This window comes from Bidens hawaiensis, unplaced genomic scaffold (genome assembly GCF_021521415.1).
Source record: "Bidens hawaiensis isolate Kalapana, Puna unplaced genomic scaffold, B.hawaiensis_p1.1 tig00025770_1, whole genome shotgun sequence".
Taxonomy (NCBI): Eukaryota; Viridiplantae; Streptophyta; class Magnoliopsida; order Asterales; family Asteraceae; genus Bidens; species Bidens hawaiensis.
This window is the reverse complement of record NW_027494124.1, coordinates 174,687-196,343: the sequence shown is the minus strand read 5'-3', so window position 1 is coordinate 196,343 and position 21,657 is coordinate 174,687. Positions and strand designations below refer to the sequence as shown.

General features: G+C 34.9%; 1 protein-coding gene across 1 annotated transcript; it reads left to right on the top strand.

The window, feature by feature from the left end:
• The first annotated feature begins 3,832 nt into the window (after positions 1-3,832).
• LOC143572214 (G-type lectin S-receptor-like serine/threonine-protein kinase B120) lies at positions 3,833-7,685 on the top strand. Its single transcript, XM_077057433.1, has 7 exons — positions 3,833-5,152; positions 5,329-5,436; positions 5,598-5,818; positions 6,104-6,314; positions 6,399-6,636; positions 6,764-6,911; positions 7,357-7,685. Exons 1-7 carry the CDS (start codon positions 3,874-3,876, stop codon positions 7,663-7,665), a joined length of 2,514 nt encoding a protein of 837 aa, XP_076913548.1. The 5' UTR covers positions 3,833-3,873; the 3' UTR covers positions 7,666-7,685.
• The last annotated feature ends 13,972 nt before the right edge of the window (positions 7,686-21,657 follow it).

Genomic DNA, 21,657 nt, shown 5'->3' with positions numbered 1-21,657 from the left:
TTGGGGCATTACAGTATTTGACTATTACTCGACCGGATATCTCTTATGCCGTAAATCAGGTTTGCCAGTTCTTACACGCACCCACTATGGATCATATTAACGCAGTTAAACGAATTATTCGTTATGTTAAAGGCACCGTCTCCTTTGGTCTCTCTTTTACTCATCCACATAAAACCTTACTGGTTGGTTACTCTGATGCTGATTGAGCAAGGTGTCTAGAAACAAGACGCTCCACTTATGGTTATTCCATTTTTTTGGGCGAGAATCTCGTGTCATGGAGTGCCAAGAAACAACCTACTATTTCTCGATCTAGTTGTGAATCTGAATATCGGGCAATGGCAAACACGGCTGCTGAGATTATTTGGATCACTCATTTACTACAGGAGTTAAATGCCTTGCCACCAGATCGCCCAACTCTTCTTTGTGACAATAAGAGTGCTTTGTTCATGACTCAAAATCCGGTCTCGCATAAACGTGCCAAACAAATTGATCTTGATTATCACTTTATACGGGAACTTGTTACTTCGGGAAAATTATATACACGTTTTGTTCCTACCAATCTTCAGGTGGCTAACATTTTAACCAAAAGTCTTCCACGGGCATCGTTTGAAGCTTTTCGTACTATGTTACGTCTTGGACCACCACCATTCCAATTGAAGGGGGGTATTAGACAATAAAATTAGAATATTTGTAAATTAATGTAATTTATTTATTTTCTGTATTCGTTAGTCAACCTCCCATAATCAAGGAGTGATTTATGTAACCAATTCTATATATATATATATATATATATATATATATTATTCAATCCTCAAGAGAATATTGAGGTTGATTTTACCAAACTATACAGTTTGGAATACCTAAACCCATTGAGGACTTTTATTGGACACTTGGCTGGCAGAAAACAAACAAAAATAATAGGTTTCATCTACATCTCAATGTTGCAAGACCGTTCACAAATATGCTAACACAGTACAGACTGAAGAGAAACTAGCATATGAATCTCGATGAACATGCATAAACAAAAAGAAGAGGAAACATACCAGCAGAAAATATCGTCACCGGAAGTCACAGACCTACGAGCTGGAAGCAAATTTATAAAAACAACGAAGAATGGTAAAAGTTATTTTGAGAACCAGGATTGAAGGCATCGTTTCAAAATCTAGTTACTGTTATTGATTTGTGATTACAGGCACCTTTTCAAGTTCTTTTGGGAGGGAAGAGACATGGCCGGTGTTTTGGGGAGGGAATGGACAGAGGGAATTGTTGATATATAGATTGAACAGTGGAATATAGAGGATTGTGTTCATCTCTACTACATATTTTAGAGAGAGAGAATGAAATAGAGGAATGTAGAACCAAATAAGAGTAAAACAAGATTTTTCTTTATATTATATAGATAGAGGGTAATATACAAGAGCTGATGTGGATGCTCTAACAATTGGCAATTAGTTTTGTATTTAAACTCCTTGTATTGCTCATTTGTAACTTAAGAAAACATTCGTATCATATTCATTATAGTTGCAAACATATGATGAATTGTGTACATATGTGGCGAATACACTTTTCTGTCAAAGAACTTAGAAAGGGGTACTTCTAAAATATTATAATATTATAATTTGTAACAATGGCTTACATTAAAATAATGTGGCATGGAATCCAACAGAGATGGCAAAGAGTCTAGATTAATTTGCCAAACCGGCCAGGAACCTGTTAAGAACACCTTGGAGCAAACCATGTATCGGCCAATATCTTGAAATAAGGTCATTGCAATATTTGTCTAATGATAACATTTCCTACAGAATTATCTCCAAATTTAAATTTGAGTTTTTGTCTTCTTTTTATTCTTTTTCTATTGGTTAATTTATTTTATGTAAATCCTTTTTGTAACAATTATTTTATGTATATCCTTTTTCTATTTTATGATCTCAAATGAGTGTAATTGTTCTATTTTGTTAGTGACTTTCAAAACGATCTAAGAATTAATTGTATATGAATAGTGGTTTATTAATAAACTTTTGAGGTTTTTAAGCTTTTGAATCTTTGATTAACCTGATCATTTAATTATTTTCTTTGTTTTACATCATTTGGTATCAAAGCGTTTGGTTGTATCAAATGGTTGTCCGTGGAAGAAATTGACACCCTACTCATAGACCACCGATCGAGGCAGTGAGTTGATTTCACCCTATGGGATTTCAAGATCCAATGGCTCCAACAAAATATCTGACATCTTGAACGGGATTTCAAGATTAAGCGGCTCAGACAAAGGATTAGAGTAAACTAACATTTATTTCTTTTTCATGATTTTGTTCTTCATGTTTAACCACCAATTCAAACACCCTTTTTAGTTTTGAGTTTTGACAAAAAATCGTCGGGCCTTTTTGGCATTCCACCAACCGGTGCTTCAACTGGGGATTTTAAATGATTAAAAGTTCTAAATATCTATAATGTCCATGATTTCTTTAGAGAGAAGTTTGTTCAGAATTGTCTTCTTGTTCATAAATATTTTTATGCCACTTGATATTTGCAATCACTTCTAATAATGTATTGCAATACTCGTTTTATGCAATACATTTTTCTTTCAATATGTAGGGTTGGCAGCAACACACTACCGCTTACACCATGTGTTAAGGATACAAAGAAGGCGTTACTTTTGTCCACGTCATCATTTTTCGTCATTTTGAAGGCCAAACAACATTACACTAGAAGATATAAGGGCTTCAAGACTAGTCATGCCCTCCCAAGCATCATTGAAGTAACAAGGTTAATGCATTTAGTGGTGAAACCAACTATAAATCCAACCAGTTAAAATATATATACCCCTCACATTTTTATTAAAAAAGATTAAAAAATAATTATTTTTTAGTTAAACCATTACACCCATTTGAAAGAATAGTTTATTAACCCCCCTTTTGCATATGTGGCAATGACGTACCGGCACTTTTGATTAAAATTACCCCTTTTAAGAGCACTCATTCTTATACTTATTGTTTCTAAAGTAGGATCTATCATCCCATTTTACACATGGTGCTGTTATGGCCCAACTTTCAATATTTTTTAATACAGAAAATAGGGTGTTATCGAATTTTATATTGTGTTGTTATGTCGCTAGAAACATGTGTTTGTAAAAAGACACAAAAACTCTCGCATTAAACCCTCACAAATACATTTTGCTTTTGGATAGAGGATCAAAGAACACAAAAAATACATCATAAGATTAGATAGATGGTCAAAGATTAATTTTTTGAAGTTCCTCCATTTTAAACTCACCCCTATTTTTTTAATAGGAATTGTAAACTTATAAGAATATTTTTAGATTTGATGAAATCGTTGGAGACGATGTATCAGAGAGTTCGTATTTTAGGAATCGTTGATTTAAATGTAAAAAAAAAACCAAAATTAAGGAAAAAATAAAAATAACTCAAGTAAAGATAGATAATTAACAAAATTGAGAGGCTACCAATTTCACCTAATGCTCTTTCAATTATAAAGATAAAAATATATTAATTGACTGGTTATGTTAAGCTTCTTCAAGTTCTAGAAGCTGGAAATTTTCTTTTGATCATCTAAATATACAGTATTACTCTAAATTTCATAACTAATATTGTTTAATAGTTTATAAGTAAACTCAGTCAATGGAGACAATTGATAAATCCATAATTTGACCACGTGCATCCATATATTAGTCAAAAGTAAATATCGTCAGCTACCCAAACCCCACACACAGTAGTCAAAATGAATTAATGGAGGCAAATTGTCCTTCCTAGAAAATTCGTATCTTTCCTATTGTCCCTTCTCTTTCCTTAACAATTTCATCTTTATAACATCCTGGTACCTAAAATCTGGATATTATTCTAGCCACCATTTGTGAACATGTGTGGTTACAAAACGCCAAACAGTTTTCAACTTGTTTCTTTCTTCTTTCTCCAGTTCTTGCTCCATGCGTTTTCTCAGTCAAATAACAACAGTATTAGCCATGGAAACATGATAAGAGATGGAGAAATCATTATCTCCCCTGGACAGGTTTTCGTGCTCGGGTTCTTCAGTCCAGCGAATTCGAGTTTACGATATGTTGGAGTATGGTATTACGGATTACCTGGTGATCCAACAGTCACATGGGTAGCTAATAGAGATGCTCCACTGTCCGACAATTCTGGTGTTTTTGGTATTCAAATTAATGGGAGTTTGAGTCTTTCTGATGGGAGTGGTAGGGAATACTGGACAACAGGTAGTTTTCCAGGTAATCTCACAGCCGTGCTTGTTGACACCGGAAACTTTATGCTTTCGACTGTTGCGAATGCTGGAGATGACGAAAATGCACTATGGCAAAGTTGTGGGAATCCGACCGATACTTACTTACCAAACATGAGAATTTATATGAATATCACAAGGGGAGATAGTATAATTTCATTTGTTTCATGGAGGTCTAGTAATGACCCGTCAAGAGGGAATTACTCCATGGAAGTTGATGCACGTGGTTCACCGCAGATCATCTTGTGGGATGAATCACGTCGTCGGGTTTGGAGATCTGGTCCATGGAATCGGCAGATATTCACCGGGCTGCCGCAGATGAGATCGATACCTGTGTCTGGTTTTAGACTAGTTCCTGGAGATGATGATGGTGATGTCATGTACTTCGAATTTAACAATCCTAATATGACACGCTTGACGCGGTTTATGGTAACTTGGAATGGTGAAATAGAGCAGTTGACCTGGGATGAAGGAAGGTTGGAATGGGATGTGTCGTTGACACTGCCTTCGACTGAATGCCAACGGTATAATAGGTGTGGTAGTTACGGAATCTGCAACGAAAGGAATGCCCCTTCTATATGTTCTTGTATGCGAGGATTTGAACTCAATTCCAGTGGTGAATGTGTTAGAAGAACTGCTCTAGAATGTGGATCAAATTCTAGTACAAATGATGGATTCCTAAGAATAGATGGAGTTAAATTGCCTGATATTGCCACCAATAATTTTGATGCACAAAATCGAGAAAATTGTGTAGATGCATGCTCTGATAATTGCTCATGCAATGCATATGCCTTCGTTTCTGGAATTGGGTGTTTAACTTGGGCTGGTGATTTGGTTGATATCGAGGAATTTGAAGAAGGCGGAGAAGCAATTTTCGTTCGCCTTGTAGATTCAGAATTAGGTAACTTCTACATTTTCCCCCCTTTTCGCGTTTTCCTTGCATATATTGCAATTTCTTTAAATTCCAATTCTAATTCCCTCACTCTTTGAAACTCACTGAATATAATATTTTGTTTATTATAAAACTAGAATTCATCATAGTTGTAAACTAAATTTGAGCAAATGTTTGGTTCTTAGGTGGTGGAAAAGCATCTATGACTGCAATTATAGCGATATCAGTAACCGGAGTAATTGTTTTTGGTCTAATTTTGTGGCTAATATGGCGATACAGGGGAAACATCAAAGGTATGCATCATTTGAGCTTAAATTTATGACAACCTGCAGCATTCATTTTCTGAGTTTAGCTAGTTATTTAAGTCCAATTTATACCCTTGGATGGATGGTAATTTTTGTTGATGAATTGGTTGTCATGTAATTGAACATTCTTTATTTACTGTGATGAACAGGCATCTCAAATATATGGAGGCAACAAGAGAATTCGTCACAACTTTTTCTACGGCCAAATAACGTAGACATTCCTGCAGGTGCCACAAGACCAGCCGATCTTTCAGCTGAAGGAAAATCATTTGAAGGAACATTGTACAGTCTAATATCATTAGAATCTGCTACAGACGGTTTTGCTAACAAAAATAAGCTCGGTGAGGGTGGATTTGGCCCCGTACACAAGGTTAGCCTTTCTCTTTGAGCAACTTTTTTGTACTCCAACTTTGTCATCATAAGTTATATTAATACCCTTGGATGTGGTTTGTAAATTAGTAATGGGGCACGTAGGCATAAGCCGTTTAATTTCATGGTTATGCATGATTTCTTGAGTTTTATTTTGAAAACACAGGTCAACAAATAAGTTGATCCATTTTGGATCCCAAATAAGACATGTTAGGAGTGTTTCTAGAAATTTTGGTATAGAAGATCAATGAAGACTTAAGAAACATTTATATGCTTGTTTTTTCAGGGAATCCTGCCTGGGGGCCAAGAAATTGCTGTGAAAAGGCTGTCAAAATGGTCTGGACAAGGCTTGATGGAATTCAAGAATGAGATGATTCTGATTGCTAAGTTACAACACAGAAATCTTGTTAGATTGCTGGGGTATTGCATTGAAGGAGAAGAAAATATGCTAGTATATGAATACCTACCAAACAAAAGCCTTGATACATTTCTTTTCGGTATGCTTTTCTCCCCCCTTTTCATGTTACAGCTATTTCTACACCAACTATACAATTGATGTATCAATGTATTTGTAATGACAGATGCGAAAAGGAAAGTGCTTCTGGATTGGAAAACACGGTTTATGATCATTGAAGGGATTGCTAGAGGCATTCTTTATCTCCACCGAGATTCTAGGCTCCGCATAATTCATCGCGATCTCAAAGCTAGCAACATTTTGCTGGATGTAGAGATGATCCCTAAGATTTCAGATTTTGGCATGGCTAGAATATTTGGAGGGAATCAGAACGAGGCAAATACAGTACGAGTCGTAGGCACATAGTAAGTTGATAATCATCTAACAAGTTCTGTTATTTTTTATTCATTGTCTTCTTTTTTGTGGTTCTGCAGTACATGAAAGAGCAACTCACCTAGAAATTACACTTACTAACTTCTCCATTTTCTGTAGTGGTTACATGTCTCCGGAGTATGCAATGGAAGGTCTATTTTCGGTGAAATCAGATGTTTACAGCTTCGGGGTTTTGCTTCTAGAAATCGTTAGTGGCCAAAAAAACACAAGTTTTCGCTCACGTGATTCAACAAACCTAATAAAACACGTAAGTAGTCATCTTCATTGTCCATCATATTTGTACTAAAAGTGAGTTAAAAAAACGACAATTACTTTTAACTTAGAAACTTAATGTGATTAAAGTAGACCTGTTTAAGATTAGAGACCTTTTTTCTAATAAAAAATGGTGACAGGACCTTTAAAACTATGTTTAAGGTAGACAAGCTTCTAATAGTTTTAGTTATGTTTGATTCTCCTGTTACCAAAATTATGGCTTGGTTTGCTCCTAGCTGATACATCATACAATCACTCAAAAATTTGTCGAAAGTAAGCTACATTTATATAGGTTCAAACAAAGTTCATCATCTATACTAAAAATTCTCTTAAAAGTACATTACTTTATATTGCAGTTTTCCGCAATATTAACTATAGTTAAGTACTTGTTCAACATTTTATTTATTTCAATCATATTGATAGTTAGCAACTTTTTGCAGGCGTGGAATCTGTGGAAGGATGGAAAACCCGAAGAACTAATAGATCCATCGATTCTAGATTCATGTAGCATGAAAGAGGCATTAAAATGTATCCATGTAGGGATGTTATGTGTACAATTTTCAGCTGTTCATCGACCAACTATGTCATCGGTGGTGTATACGTTGGAGAGTGAAAGCACAAGTCTTCCTCTACCAACAGAAGTTGGGGATATGTCACCAAACTCCGCTGAAATGGATATGACCATGGAAGGTAGAGAAATCACCGTCTCTTCGAATGATGTTACAGTTACAGAAGTCATCGGGAGGTGACAATAGAAAAGAAATAACGTTATTTTGTATGTAATATTTATGTGTTTTTATTGTCCATAAATACATAGAGAAAAAGTTCTATTGATTGTAGTTTTTGGTGGTATTGCCTACCAAAAATATAAGCTTAGTTTAGTTACTATTTATTTGACAACAAATTCTAAAGAAATCGAAAGACAGTTGTTAGCAAAAAGAGTAAATATTAAGTTGATGTTCGGTCGTTTGCTTGTTGTCTCTAAAGTATACTTATTCCCAACATTTGTTTCACTATGTGAAAAAATAAGAAATAAAAAAATCAAACTGTTCGTCCCACCAAACTAGTTTGCAAACCATCACATGGCGACATGTCGTCAATATTTATATAGATCTATTTTTAATTTCTTTTTTTCTTTTTCTTTTACACTAATTAGTTTTAACTAGAATAATGTTTTTTCTTACAACTTTTAATAATCAAGTTTTTTAAAAAGTATAAAAACATAGCCTTGTTCATTTTGTTTTTAACATACCGGTATAAATTCTATTAAATACAAAGTTTGTAAATCAAATATTTTTTAATATGAATAAATATTAAGTATGTTTGATGAATTCAAAGTTCTTTTATTTTCTTAAATATGTTTAATTAAATATAAAGTTATTATATTTCTTATTTCTAGTCACTTTAATTAAAAAAACAATAAATTATATTTATTTAAAAGAAGATAGTGTGGATTTAGTTACTAGTGAGTGTGGAAAGTTGGGTTTGGTTAGATAGATGGAGGCGAGAAGAATTAGTTTTATAATAAAAATCGAGTTAGGTTGGTATGTGAATGAGGATAGTTTAATAAAATCCTATTTTCTCTCTTGTCCATCAGTACAACCCAACAACTTTTCATTTTCATTCACAACACAACCTAAACCAATTATATATATATATATATATATATATAGGGGATGGATCATGCGAGAAATGATATTATAGCGAGAAATGAATCTAGACCCTTGATTGTGTTTAATCAATGGTCAACAATAGAAATGACATTATCGTAAATAAAGACACATATTTATGACATATGTTTAATTAAAAAGGACATACATGTCTTTTATGGTGTTGACTTCATTAAACCAGACATTAATGTATTCAACGTTTATTTTGCATAATCAATGCTCATAAGATGACTAGTACTATTTAACTTTTCTCATTAAAATTTGCAAATAAAGTATTTTGTTTTTTTTTGGAATTTATGGTTGTGCAAGCTGTTTATTTGTTTTTAGGATTTATTTATAAAGCACATAATTTTTTCAACATTACGTTGTATATTATGGATTTTTCATATAATACCTATATAGCAAAATTAGAAACATCCAGTTTTGTGTGAGGGGTTTGTGAAAGTGTAGTTACATATTGAATTAAAATTTGTATTGGGGGGGGGGGGGGGGGGATAAATGTGTATATAGTAGTGTATTGTGTGATATGTAGGAATTATTATTTACGGTGTAGGGTGGTATTTCGAATTATGTATTGTGTAGGTACATATATTATACCATGTAGGGATTAGTTCAATGTTAAGGTATTTTTAGTTCATTTGATTTTCACCAACAAGTAACTAATATTACATGTGTAGGATAATTGTGCTTACTTTGTAAAGTATGTAGGATAAAATACTTTATATGTTGGTTGTGTCGGATAATTTTGTTTACAATGTAGGGTATGCAGGAATAAATCTTTACTGTGTAGGGTGTGTTGGGTGTGTAAATTCATATATGTACTGTAAAGGTGGTATTTTAAATTGTCTATGTGTAAATTATATCGTGTGTAGGTTCATCTAAGTACAGTATTACTGTTGGTGGTATTTCGAATTGTGTATGTTTAAATTATTGGAATTTTGGTTGGTTAATAAAGAAAAAAAATAGATTTATATATGATAATAGAATTTGAATAAAAAATTATTAAAAAATATAATACTATAAATATGTAAAAATATGATTCTTTTTAGATTTAATTTAAACATAAATAAAAAACAAATGCAAAGAATTAATATATTTTGTAACCCCTTACAATTATAGGTTACCAAAAATAATATTTGGAGAGATTACAATGATACCCCCTATACATAATTTAAATATAAAAAATAAAGAAAAAATTTGATTGGTTGTGGTCACTTCTCGCTGTAAAAAACTCTTTTGAAATGACCCAATACCCATATATATATATATATATGATTGGGTTCATTTCAGAAGTGTTTTTAGTGTGAGAAGTGCGAGAAAAGATTCTGGCCAATCATAAGATTTCTTTTTAATTTCGGATTATTTAATTGTAGACCTTATTAGTAAAAAGTTTAGGAGTTTCTTTTGGTAATTAATACTAATTAATGTTAAGTTACAAATGATTATACATTTATTTTTATTTTTTAATTTGATTTAATCTTTAAACAATTCATAAAACAAAACCATCATACTCATACTATAAAAAATATAAATATATTAACCATCATAAAAACAAATACCTACACAAATCATAATATTAACCTGCACATACAAAAACTAGTTCATGTTATCACCTACACAGATCACAATATTTATATAGATACACATAACTAGTTCATGTTAACCTACACAAATCACAATAATAACTTACATATACAAATTTACTTCATGTTATAGCCTACCAATTTGTATTTACCTACACATATTAGAATATTAACATACACAAACAAACCTTGTTCATGATATCACATACAATTAATAGTGTTAACCTAAACTTATAAATATTCGCAATGTAGGAACACATCATATTTTTATAATTTTAATTATTTTATAATATGTCTTTTATGTGTAGGCAAATACGAGTTATGTGCAGATGAATATTATTTATATGTAGTTGAAAATAAAATGAACTAGCAAGCTGTGTAGGTGAATACGATATATGTGTAGGTAAATATTAGTTATGTGTTGGTGAAAAATAAAAGAAACAAAATTAGTGTAGGAGAAAATAAGTTGTGTTGGTAAATACGAGTTACATTTTGATAAAAATAAAAATAACTAACAACTTGTATAATTGAATATGAGCTATGTGTAGATTATAATGTTACTTGTGTAGGTGATCAATTTAATACAATTCACCTGCATATACATTTTTTTTATATATAGGTAATAGATAATTCAAATTTGTAACCTTCTACAAGAAATTAATGTGAAGAATATTCTATGAGTAATTAGAGGAATTAATGCATTGAACAAATCAGAGATAATCAATGGTTGAGATCGACTTCTCGCTATAATATCACTTCTCGCATGATCCATCCCCTATATATATATATATATGCTTAAGTTTATGCGAGAAGTGATCTTAATGCGAGAAATGTGATAAATCAATATGGACCACTCGTTTATTATAAGTTTTAAATGTTTAAAAATAAATTATAAAGTTTTAATGACAACATTAAAAATCTTCTCTCTTTATTCAATACAACCAATAAACCATTAATTTCTCTCTCCAACTAATATAACTAATCAAATTAATAAATTTAAAAAAAATATATTGAATTCATCTATTTTATAATTTTTTTTCTCTTCTCTATTTACTTTTTATCCTACGCAGATATAATTTAATCATACACTACAATTTCTTTTTTTCTATAAACAATTTTTCCAACTCAATATAATGAGTAACTTTTTTTAATAGTCGTCAATACATTTTTTTTTCTCAATTGACATAACTACAAAAACCATTGTGTTGAATAATACAAAAAATATATATCATACGCATGCGTCCATTAAATATAAAAAACAAGATATATGAGTTAAATAAATTATAAAACCTACATTAGTTTTAAGCACAAACACGTATAGCACACACAAAACATGCAATCTACATATGAATATCAGCATCAACAATTATATAAACTACACAAAAATACATGTATCCTACATGTGAAAATTAAATTTTAGCAAAAATATACAACTTATTCAAAAACATATAACATACACTTGTGTTTTTATATAACAAAACATGTAATGTACACATAAATATCTAACATACATATGAATTTCAGCATAAACAAGTATATATAAGCTATATAAAAATGTATATCACCTACACATGTGTATGTTAAAAATACAACATCCAAATTTTTTTGTTAATATTAAATACACATGTGTAGGTTAGTGCAGTTTCGTGTATGTTATCTATAATTGTTGATACTGAAATACAAGTGTATGTTTATGTTTTTATGTAGGGTGTATATTTTTATTGATATTTTTTAAGGTACACATGTGTAGGATATATATATTTTCCGTGTAGCTTATAAATATATATATAGGAGAGATTTCAAATGAGAACCATTTTAAGTTTTAAGAACTCAAAAGAACTTAACGTAACAATTTTTTTTGAATTTTTTTACACATACGTAATATATTTAGGTTACATATACATAAAATAATTACATAATTTTTTACGCACCGAGTCGACCTATTACATATGTGTAATAGACGTTTAAATTTGTGTAATCATTGTAATTCTAATTTATCCTCTCTCCTACTTTAATTTTTTAATTACATTTAATTTCAACCACATAATCTAATTTATTTAATTAAATGTGTGGTCAATAATGAAGTTCTTAAGTTCTTAAAACTCAGCAATGTTCTCAAAATATCTCTCCCCTATATATATATATATATATGTATATATATATATATATATATAAGGAAAGTGACTATAAGGAAAGTGACTATGGGACTGTCACACATATAACTTAAATGCAAAACTACTCAAAACCACGTAGTTTTGAATAAAAAACAATTAAAATTTTTCTATTTTAATTATTTATCTCCATCTATCACCTCTTTCTTATCAATTTCGGTGCCTGTAACCCATGATCTCCATAAATTTACTGTATATACGAGGTTGTGATTTCGCATATTATTATAACTAGGTAAGCAAACCTGTCGCGTTGCGGCAGCGAAGATATGCGAATTCGGTCAGTATCGGTTAAATTCATGACGGCACCGACTCTAAATGCAAAAGAAAAAATATATCTATAAATGCCCAAAACGGTATCGGTACACGCACAGCTTATGATCAAAGTGATCTGAATTTGGGCGACTAAATCCCAAAAACGAAATTAATAAACACCAAGAGAAAAAAAATACTTGGCGAGTCGACACAAATTCGGTTAGTAAACCCGCGCGTTGCATTGGCAAGTAGACACAAATTTGGTCGGTATAGGTTATGTTCGTTACAGTACTGAGGCCAAATTAACATAACTATAAAAAATCTAAGAGCGACACATTAATAACTTATGATAAGAAACATTAACATATTTAGAACAACACTTATTTGCCCCTAGAAAAACTCGGGCTTTGTGGCGACATACCGGGATTAAACTAAAAAAAATATATTTCAAGAAAAAAATATAAGATAACAGAACTAAACTCAATAAATATATTTCAAGAAAAAAAATGAACTGATCTAAATAAATGGAAAAAAATAGATTCAAGAAACCTTCTAAATTGAAAGAGAAGAGTGGGTTTCGAACCTGAGCATGATGACCATCATGCATTCGAAGTTAGCACAGTTAAGGCCAACATACAATAATTGGTTGTTGATCCTAAATATTTACCTAAAAGGTCAATCCAGAATTAAGGAGCAGTTTATGGCACAAAAATCCAATAATTATCTATATATATATAATAACTATTGTTGATTCAAATCACTTATTATAAAATTATTTTCAATGACCGCAAAGATTCATGAATAATGAATGCCAAATTAATGGAGGGAAAATAGAAAAAAGAAAATAAAATAATTTTTGTTTAATAAAAACTACATAGTTCTGAATGGTTTTGCATTTAAGTTATATGTGTGACAGCTCCATATTCATTTTCCTATATATATATATATGGTAAGGATCCTAAAAGAACCTTTTGCAAAGTGAGAACTTTGAGAACCATTTTAGACCACAAAAAAAACCTCAAAAAATATTTAAAAAGTTATAAAACAAAAAAAAACGAAAATTTTAAAAAAGTAAAAAAAAAACAAAATTCTTATATTTTATTCCGGTTTCATAAAAAAAATAAAAAATAATAATAGTTCATATAGTAATGCACACATATGTACATTATCATTTACCTTAAATAATCCCATATTTTATGTATTGGCCGATAATAATCCCACCTTTAAAAATCACTAGCAACGGTCCAACCTTTCAACTATTTTTGTCTCAATGGTCCTCCGTTAAAAAATACTTAACGTCGTTATGTTTTTTTCCCTAGTTTCAAACCGATGTTTTAGGGATTTTGATCAGAAGAACGATATGAGTCGACTGATGTAAAACTTATCTTGAAACGGTAATTCAAATGGCTTGATTTTTGTTAATTGGAAATTCAAACACCTGATTTGAAACATTGTTTCATTGTTTGGATCACCATTCCGAGATAAGTTTTACATCGGTCGACTCGTATCCTTCTTCTAATCAAAAGCCCTACAACATCGATTTGAAACTAGGAAAAAACTTAACGACGTTAAGTATTTTTTAACGAATTAAGGACCATTGAGAGAAAAATAGTTGAAAGGTGGGATCATTGGTAGTGATTTTTAAAGGTGGGATTATTATTGGCCAATACACAAAAGGTGAGATTATTTATTTCCAATTTTCCTATATGTATAAAAAATCATGTGTGTAGATATATGTACATATTATACATATATGTAAGATTTAGCTAAACCGAGAATTTTTTTTATGAAACCGGGATGATAAATTAAGAATTTTAGTTTTTTTACTTTTTTTATTTTTGTGTATTTTTGTTTTGTGATTTTTTTTTTTATTTTTGGGTTTTTTGTGGTATGATATGCTAAAAGTAGTTATTAATTTATTAACTAAATAAACGCTAATCTAGACACTAAGTAATAATTCTAGATTCTTAACTTAACTAAAACTACTAACCAGCAAGTGAACAGGTCGACTCTAGCACAGCTAAGTAAGTCCGGATATCGAACCCACGAGACTCTTTTAATTACGTTAACTAGCTAAATTAGACTCAACTACAGACACGACTATTTATTTATTATTATTGGGGGGCTTTACTAAAAAAACTAATATAATTAATCACTAAGACTTAAAGATGACTTAAACCTAGACTTAATTCAAATGATGACAAACAACTACCTAGGCTAGAATCTCTAATATATCAATTGTCAATTAGTTGGAAAATGCATGTTATGGAACCGGGATCATAAAATCGTCACTTAAAGAAAACCCGAACAGGATCCCTGACCCTTCTCAAGAAGACACCTATGGATTTCTATTAAGTTCTTAAAAACACCATTTTAATTAGACTCGCTTACGGTCGCTAATTTATTTTATGACAAGTACCTCTATAAGAAATCCTACCTTAAAGCGTGGAAATCAAAGGTAGTTCAAAGTATTCACTCAACTAGATAAACAAGACTGAAAAATCAAACCTAGACGGACTCCTTACGAAGAACTAAATCTAGCAATCTTAAACAACCAAGACTTATCATATAATCTATCACCTTACAGCTATTTAGATTTGCAGCACAGTTAAGTCTATTTGATTTATTAATATTGTTCATATGGTTTTAATGCATATCAACCATAAACTACTCAAAAACACACAGTAGATGGCCTAATAGAATCCTATCATATGAAACAATCACCAAGGAAACTGTGAAACAATAAAATTCACCAAACAATCCTAAGCACACATATGCATCGAATGAATAACAATAAACCTGTTACTTAATCATAAACCATAACAAAACAAAATCCAAACCAAGATCAAACGTCAACAAAAGTTCATCATAAAGCCTAGGCGGTCTAAAGGTTTAGTCAACAACCATACTTAAAACAAAAGAAAATAAATAGGTTCAAATAATAAATTCATAACGAAAATAATAAATTCAAACCAAATAATAAGGATGTTGAATGAGTAGGTATTGAATCCGGACACAAAAGTATTGTTGCTTCTTTCTCTTTCTTTTGCCGACTTCTCTTCTGTTTTTTTTTCTTCAAAACTGCTAGCCTTTTTTTGATTAATCCCTTGGCAGCTTCTCTGCTCCAATGATTGCCTCCTGTCCAAGTCTGCTCTTTCAATTATTCTTTGATCCCCTTATATTTTAATTCTGGCGGGCCTACTAACAAATTGTATCTTTTTATTCTTTTTTTTTTCTCAGCCCGATACAAGCCCATGTTCTTCCTCTTATTTCGTTTGGAGTCCAAAGTGCTATCTTTCTCAATCACATTTATATTAAACACACCGTCACTTCTTTTATTTCCCTGGTCCAACAATTGTAGACATGCATGTATCAAATTAATAATTTTCTCCTAAACCATAATGAAAGTTATAATAAATTACTATTATTATTATAATATATATATATATATATATATATATAGTTCACGTTGGGAACGCTGATTTAACAATTATAGTAATAATAATCTCTATTTGTATAATAATATAAATATGCTTAAAATTTATTTTTCGGTCTCAAGGTTTAGTAAAAGTATCTAATTTTAGCCAATTGTCTCATAAAACGTTAAAAACCCACATATGAACCAATTAATAATAACTTTTAATAGAACCCTGGCTAAAATGTGTTTAAAAGTGTAGAAAATATTTATATAATAATATGTATATTTTTGACCACATCATGGTAAAAAATGGTTCTTGTGGTTCTCAATTCCCAAAAATTTCTCTCATGATCCTGATCCTGTGTGTGTGTGTGGGTCGCATGATGCTTTGTAGGTTATATGTTTTCTTATGCTTAAAGCAAGTGTATGTTACATTTTTTATGTAGGATTGTATGTTGAATATTTTTTGTTATATTATAATACAAGTATGCATGTGATATTTATTTTTGTATCATTCATCATATGTAAGTATGTGTTAGTTTATGTAGATATATTAATTGAGAAAAAATATGTATTGATGGCTATGAATAAAATCACATGTTGATGGATATAGATATAGTGGGTTAAAAGAAATTATAATTTACGAATAAGTTTTATTTGTGTAGGATAAAAAATCAAGAGGGGAAAGAAATATTTTGCAAAAATAGATGAATTCTTTATATTTTTCTAAATAATTTAGTTTGATTAGTTATGTTAATTGAAAAGAGAAATTAATGCATTTATTAGCTGTATTAATTGAAAATAGAACGTTTTTAATGTTGCCATTAATATATTTTCATTTATTTTTAAACATTTAAAATCTATAATAAACTAGTGGTTCATATTAATTTCTTGCACTTCTCGCAATAAAATGACTTCTCGCCTGAACCATCTCCACGAAAAATAGATACCTACACATGTGTACAATAAAAAGACACAGTACACAAAATACATAAACCTACACTTGTATTTCAACATCAACAATTATATATAACCTACAAGAAAATGCACGTAACCTACACATGTGTATATAATATTAACAAAAGCATTTGGAGGTTTTACTTTAAAAGAAAATTGGATTTTAATAATCCAAACTATCAAGCATTGACCAATATCAATCACAACTAACAATCCGACTATTAGTAGTACCAGCTTTCAGTTTAGTTACCAATAATAATCTCACACTAACACATCATTAAATCCGTTTATTTTTTATGACATGGCATGTGATGTGACAATTACTTAAATTTAAAATTAAATATTATTATTAATTCAATACCACCTACTCCATTTTTTTCAACATGCAACCTCACCAAGCCCTAACCCATTCACCACCCAACTTCTTTTTTGTCACCATGGCAGCAACCTCCCTAACTGTCAGAAACCACCATCACCCCCGCTGAAAACCACCATCGTCGCTGGCCGAAACCACCGAGTTCACTTTTATGTCTCCTTCTCTCTCTAGATCCAACTATTAGTCTCCCTCTCTCTCTCTCTCATTTCAGCCTGGAAACCACTACCATCGCAACACCATAATCAACGAAAACCACTAGCATCATCTCTAGTCTTTCTGTACTTCGGCCGGAAACCAGCAACCACCACACTCACTGAAGAAACACTAACCGGACCCCGGGCAGATTACGGGTAACCTGGGGGTTAGATAGATGTTTCCCACGAGGGGTTAGACCCGGCAAAGATGGTTCTTCTGATAACCTGCAAAACAGACACCGTGAGCTCGTAACTGAGAAGGGGGGGTTCCTCCTTGTGACCACCCTCCGGCGTGAGAATCAGACTAGATTGCTCTTGAATATAAATATATATTAAGAGATTGCTAGAGCAGATATCAGGTATAATATATCAGATACAAGATAAGATGAGATGATCATACCATTTGGGGTATTTATAGCCGAAGGTAGGTTTCCAAGGAGGTGTGGCCGGCTGAATAGTATTCCTGTTCTACCAACTGTGGCCTACGCACGTGCCCTGCTGGTAGTTGGTGGGTAGGCAGCGGCTGACAGTGACCAGGCCTGCTGTGTACTATTCCTTTTCCACCGACTGCCGGCTATGCACGTGGTATGACAGGAGTTGGTGAGTAGGCAGCGGCTAATAGTGACATACAGTACAAGAGCATGCTGCTCGCCATACTGTTGTCAATAAGCTGTCGTATCTTTAGTCAGATCTTTTGCCCATACCTCGTCAGGTACAGTACAAAAGATCTTCCCGTATCGTACGGACTGGCTTTTGGGCGGGAGTATTCCCCCTCCCGCCTTTGTGCGGGATTGTTCCCGGCTTTGCTCATTCCTTCAGGTGACAACTGAGTGATTGAGAGCTAAGTGCCTTGTGCGTGTAGCCTTGCTGCGCGGGTGGCCTTCCCTGATGGCTTGTATCCGCAGCTGCGGGAACAGGCAGAGTACACCATTGGGAGGCATTTCCTGCGGGAACAGCTTGCGTACTGCGCGTAAGGACGTCACGTCTCTGAGCATGGTGGGTCCTGCGGATCCAGTTGGTTTCTGCGCAGACGTCCCTCTTCAAGGTGAGTCTTGCGGGTCCAACTGGGCTCTGCTGGGACCTACCTCTTCAAGTCCCCCCAGTCCAATGTTCTTCTCATGAATGTTTAATAAAGTGAGGTGAACTTTTGGACTTAAGCAAAGGGTTTTGAAAAGGGTTTAGTTTTAAGGTTTTCCATGGGGATTCTTCCCGCGGAAGTCCTTGTCACTTGCAGAAATTCCCGACTTTCCTGCTTGATCTTTGGGTATGATGCGGGTAGGTCTGTAACCTCCTCGCAAGTCAGGAGCGTTGAGTCCCACTTGTGGATTCTCCATGAGGTTTTGGTAGTTTTGAACATAGTGATCAATTATGTTAAAACCACCAATTCCATCCTGGAGCTTCAAACAATGTAGTTCTCGACGTTCCCGCTATGCGGGGATGTTATTTCCGTTTCCGCAAGCATTGCCCAGAAGATCCTTCTTGGTTTCAATTCCCTGCGGAGCGCTAGGTATGTGAAGGGTTTTGCCTTGACACTGTACCCGCGCTCGTCTTACGGTTACTTTACTTCCAAGGTATTCCTGGCGTCAATTCCCTGCGGGTGCTAGGTATGTGAAGGGTTTTGCCTTAACACTGTACTCGCACCCGTCTTATGGTTACTTGGTTGCCAAGGTATTCCTGGCGTCAATTCCCTGCGGGTGCTAGGTATGTGAAGGGTTTTGCCTTAACACTGTACCCGCACCCGTCTTATAGTTACTTGGTTGCCGAGGTATTCTTGGCTTCAATTCCCTGCAGGTGCTAAGTATGTGAAGGGTTTTTCCTTAACACTGTACCGGCACTCGTCTTATGGTTACTTGGTTGCCAAGGTAAGGGATATTTTCCCGCTTACTTTTTAATCTTTTTGAATTTTTGAAATTCGAAGAGTTGGTGAAAGGATAAGAACAGTCCAAACCTCTGAAACGTCGTGCGACGGTTTCTTCTGACTGTGTCAGGACGTGCAGGAAGTTATGGTGACGTGACAGTACATGGTCATTACAGACGCTTTTTCAGGCGCGTGGGCGCGATTTTTCGGGCGCGTGGCCGCGAAATTAATGGTACGCGTCCTTTCAACAGCTGTTGCCAGCTTGCTTTTTGCCACGTGTCATAGTTTCATTGCACCTTCGATTTCTCTCTCTTCCGCATTAAATTCATCGCATTAATTGCGATTAGTATATAAAGGGGGAGAGGGTTCTTTGTAATCCACACTTTCACTTTTCTCTTCATCTTCAAAACGATTTCCGGCGAATACTCACCTTTTCAGGCAAGCATTCTCTTGAAATCGTTTTCTTCTTTCATCTGCAAGATGTCTTCTCGTGATCTCGAATCTACAGCCCAGGAGGCTGGGGTGTTCGCCGATGACAAGAGTACTACTGGCGAGTGCCAGTGTGCTCTGCCTGTCGATCTGTATCAGTACATCGTCAGGAAGTTCATGCTCGAGTCTCTCGAGCCTGAGTTTCCTGAACCCCATCAGACGGTGTATGATGCCCCCAGAGGCAAGATCGGGGTATATGCTGCATTCTTTGTTTATGGGAATCTTAGGTTCCCATTGACAAAGTTTGTGTACCGTGTCCTGGAAAGGCACGGTGTGCACCTGACCGAGGTGCACCCGATGGCGATCGCGAAGATTCGCCACTTCGAGTGGGTGTGCCGGATTCTGGGCATTGAGCCCTTTGTCGACCGCCTGATGACCTTCTACTCCTGGAGGTGCATCCAGGGGTGGTATACTCTGATAACCCGGATCAAGGGTTTGAAGATTAGCGCAACCGAGCGCAGTCTTCGCTCATGGAAGCGGGAGTTCTTTTTCATCTCCGCTCGCGCCATCCCCCTTGCCATGAAGTTCAAGAATGGGCAAGCACTTCCCAGCCTTCACGCCTCCAACTACCAGGAGGCGGAATGGTTCTCGAAGATATCCCGAGTCCAATCTCCGGTTTACCGGTTTGCGGAGTCCGGGATGGTGATGCTCGGGATGAGCCGGGTGTGGAAGGATGCGGATGCGCGAAAGATCCCGATCGTCCTCGAATACGGTTTGAACTCTGTTCCTTACGGTATGCTCTGTTTCTTTTTGTTGATTTAGAATCTCTTCTAACTTCTTTCCTGTTTATTTCAGAGGGGAACGACTTGCAGTCGCTCCTGTATCCGCGGGAGGCTGACAGTCCCGCTCGGATGGGTACTCGCGCTCTAGATGAGAACGAGTTGCCCATCCTAGAACAAACGGCGGATCGGTTCGTGGAGGTCTTCCCGTTAGGCCACGAGATCCTGAGCGCCAGGCGGCCAGGTAAGGCGCTATTCAACCCTCGACCCCTCAATGTTGAAACCTCTGCTGGAATTCCTCTAATCTTATGTTCTGATGAGGAATCCGCAGATGGTCCTCCGTTGGTGCGGAAGAAGAAGGCTGCCGGCGGGAAGGGGAAGGAGAAGGTGGCCTCCACTGCCGATCCGGTGCCTCGGTCTGACTCAGAGGCCGAGAGCGAGGAGGTGGCGGGGAACCCGGGTGGTGATAGGACCACTGCTCCGGAGGCTGCGACTGTCACCTCCGGAGAGCCCCGGATGACGACGATGAGCGGCGCAAAGAGGCCGGCTCCATCGGGTTCGTCCCCGCCTGTCCGCACTTTTAGGCTCAAGAAAACCCGTAAGTACAAACTTCCTTTTATCTTTAACTTCATAGCTTTCCATCATTAATACTTATCTTCTTTGTGCAGGCGTGGATGTTGACGCATTCCAGGGTGGAGAGCAGAGGAGTACCCCTCCGCCCATGACGGTAGGCTTGGTCAGCCTACCTGAGGCGACGACCCAGGCGGCTGCGCCTGCACCTGCTTCCGCTGGTTCAGTTGCTCACTCCGTTGAGCCGACTGTTCCAGCTGTGATGACATCACCGCCGGCTGTCAGTGCCATTTTTACCGCATCTTTCACTGAGCCGGCGGTTACTTTTGCTGCGGATTCCGCAGCGGCGACCGCGGCGGCTTTTACCATGCCTCCTCCGTCATCGGCAACGATGGCCGATCCTTCAGGTATGCATGGGGCTTATCGCCAACCTCTGCCTCCTTCCCATCTGCCTGACCTCTTGGATGGATTTCCCTTGGGTTCA

What these genes read in the sequence shown, in the direction of transcription:
- LOC143572214 (XM_077057433.1), top strand. Translation starts at nt 3,874, where the DNA reads ATGTGTGGTTACAAAACGCCAAACAGTTTTCAACTTGTTTCTTTCTTC. An exon ending in GATTTGGCCCCGTACACAAG is followed by an intron (nt 5,819 to 6,103) that starts GTTAGCCTTTCT and finishes TTGTTTTTTCAG; the next exon opens with GGAATCCTGCCTGGGGGCCA. An exon ending in GTACGAGTCGTAGGCACATA is followed by an intron (nt 6,637 to 6,763) that starts GTAAGTTGATAA and finishes CATTTTCTGTAG; the next exon opens with TGGTTACATGTCTCCGGAGT.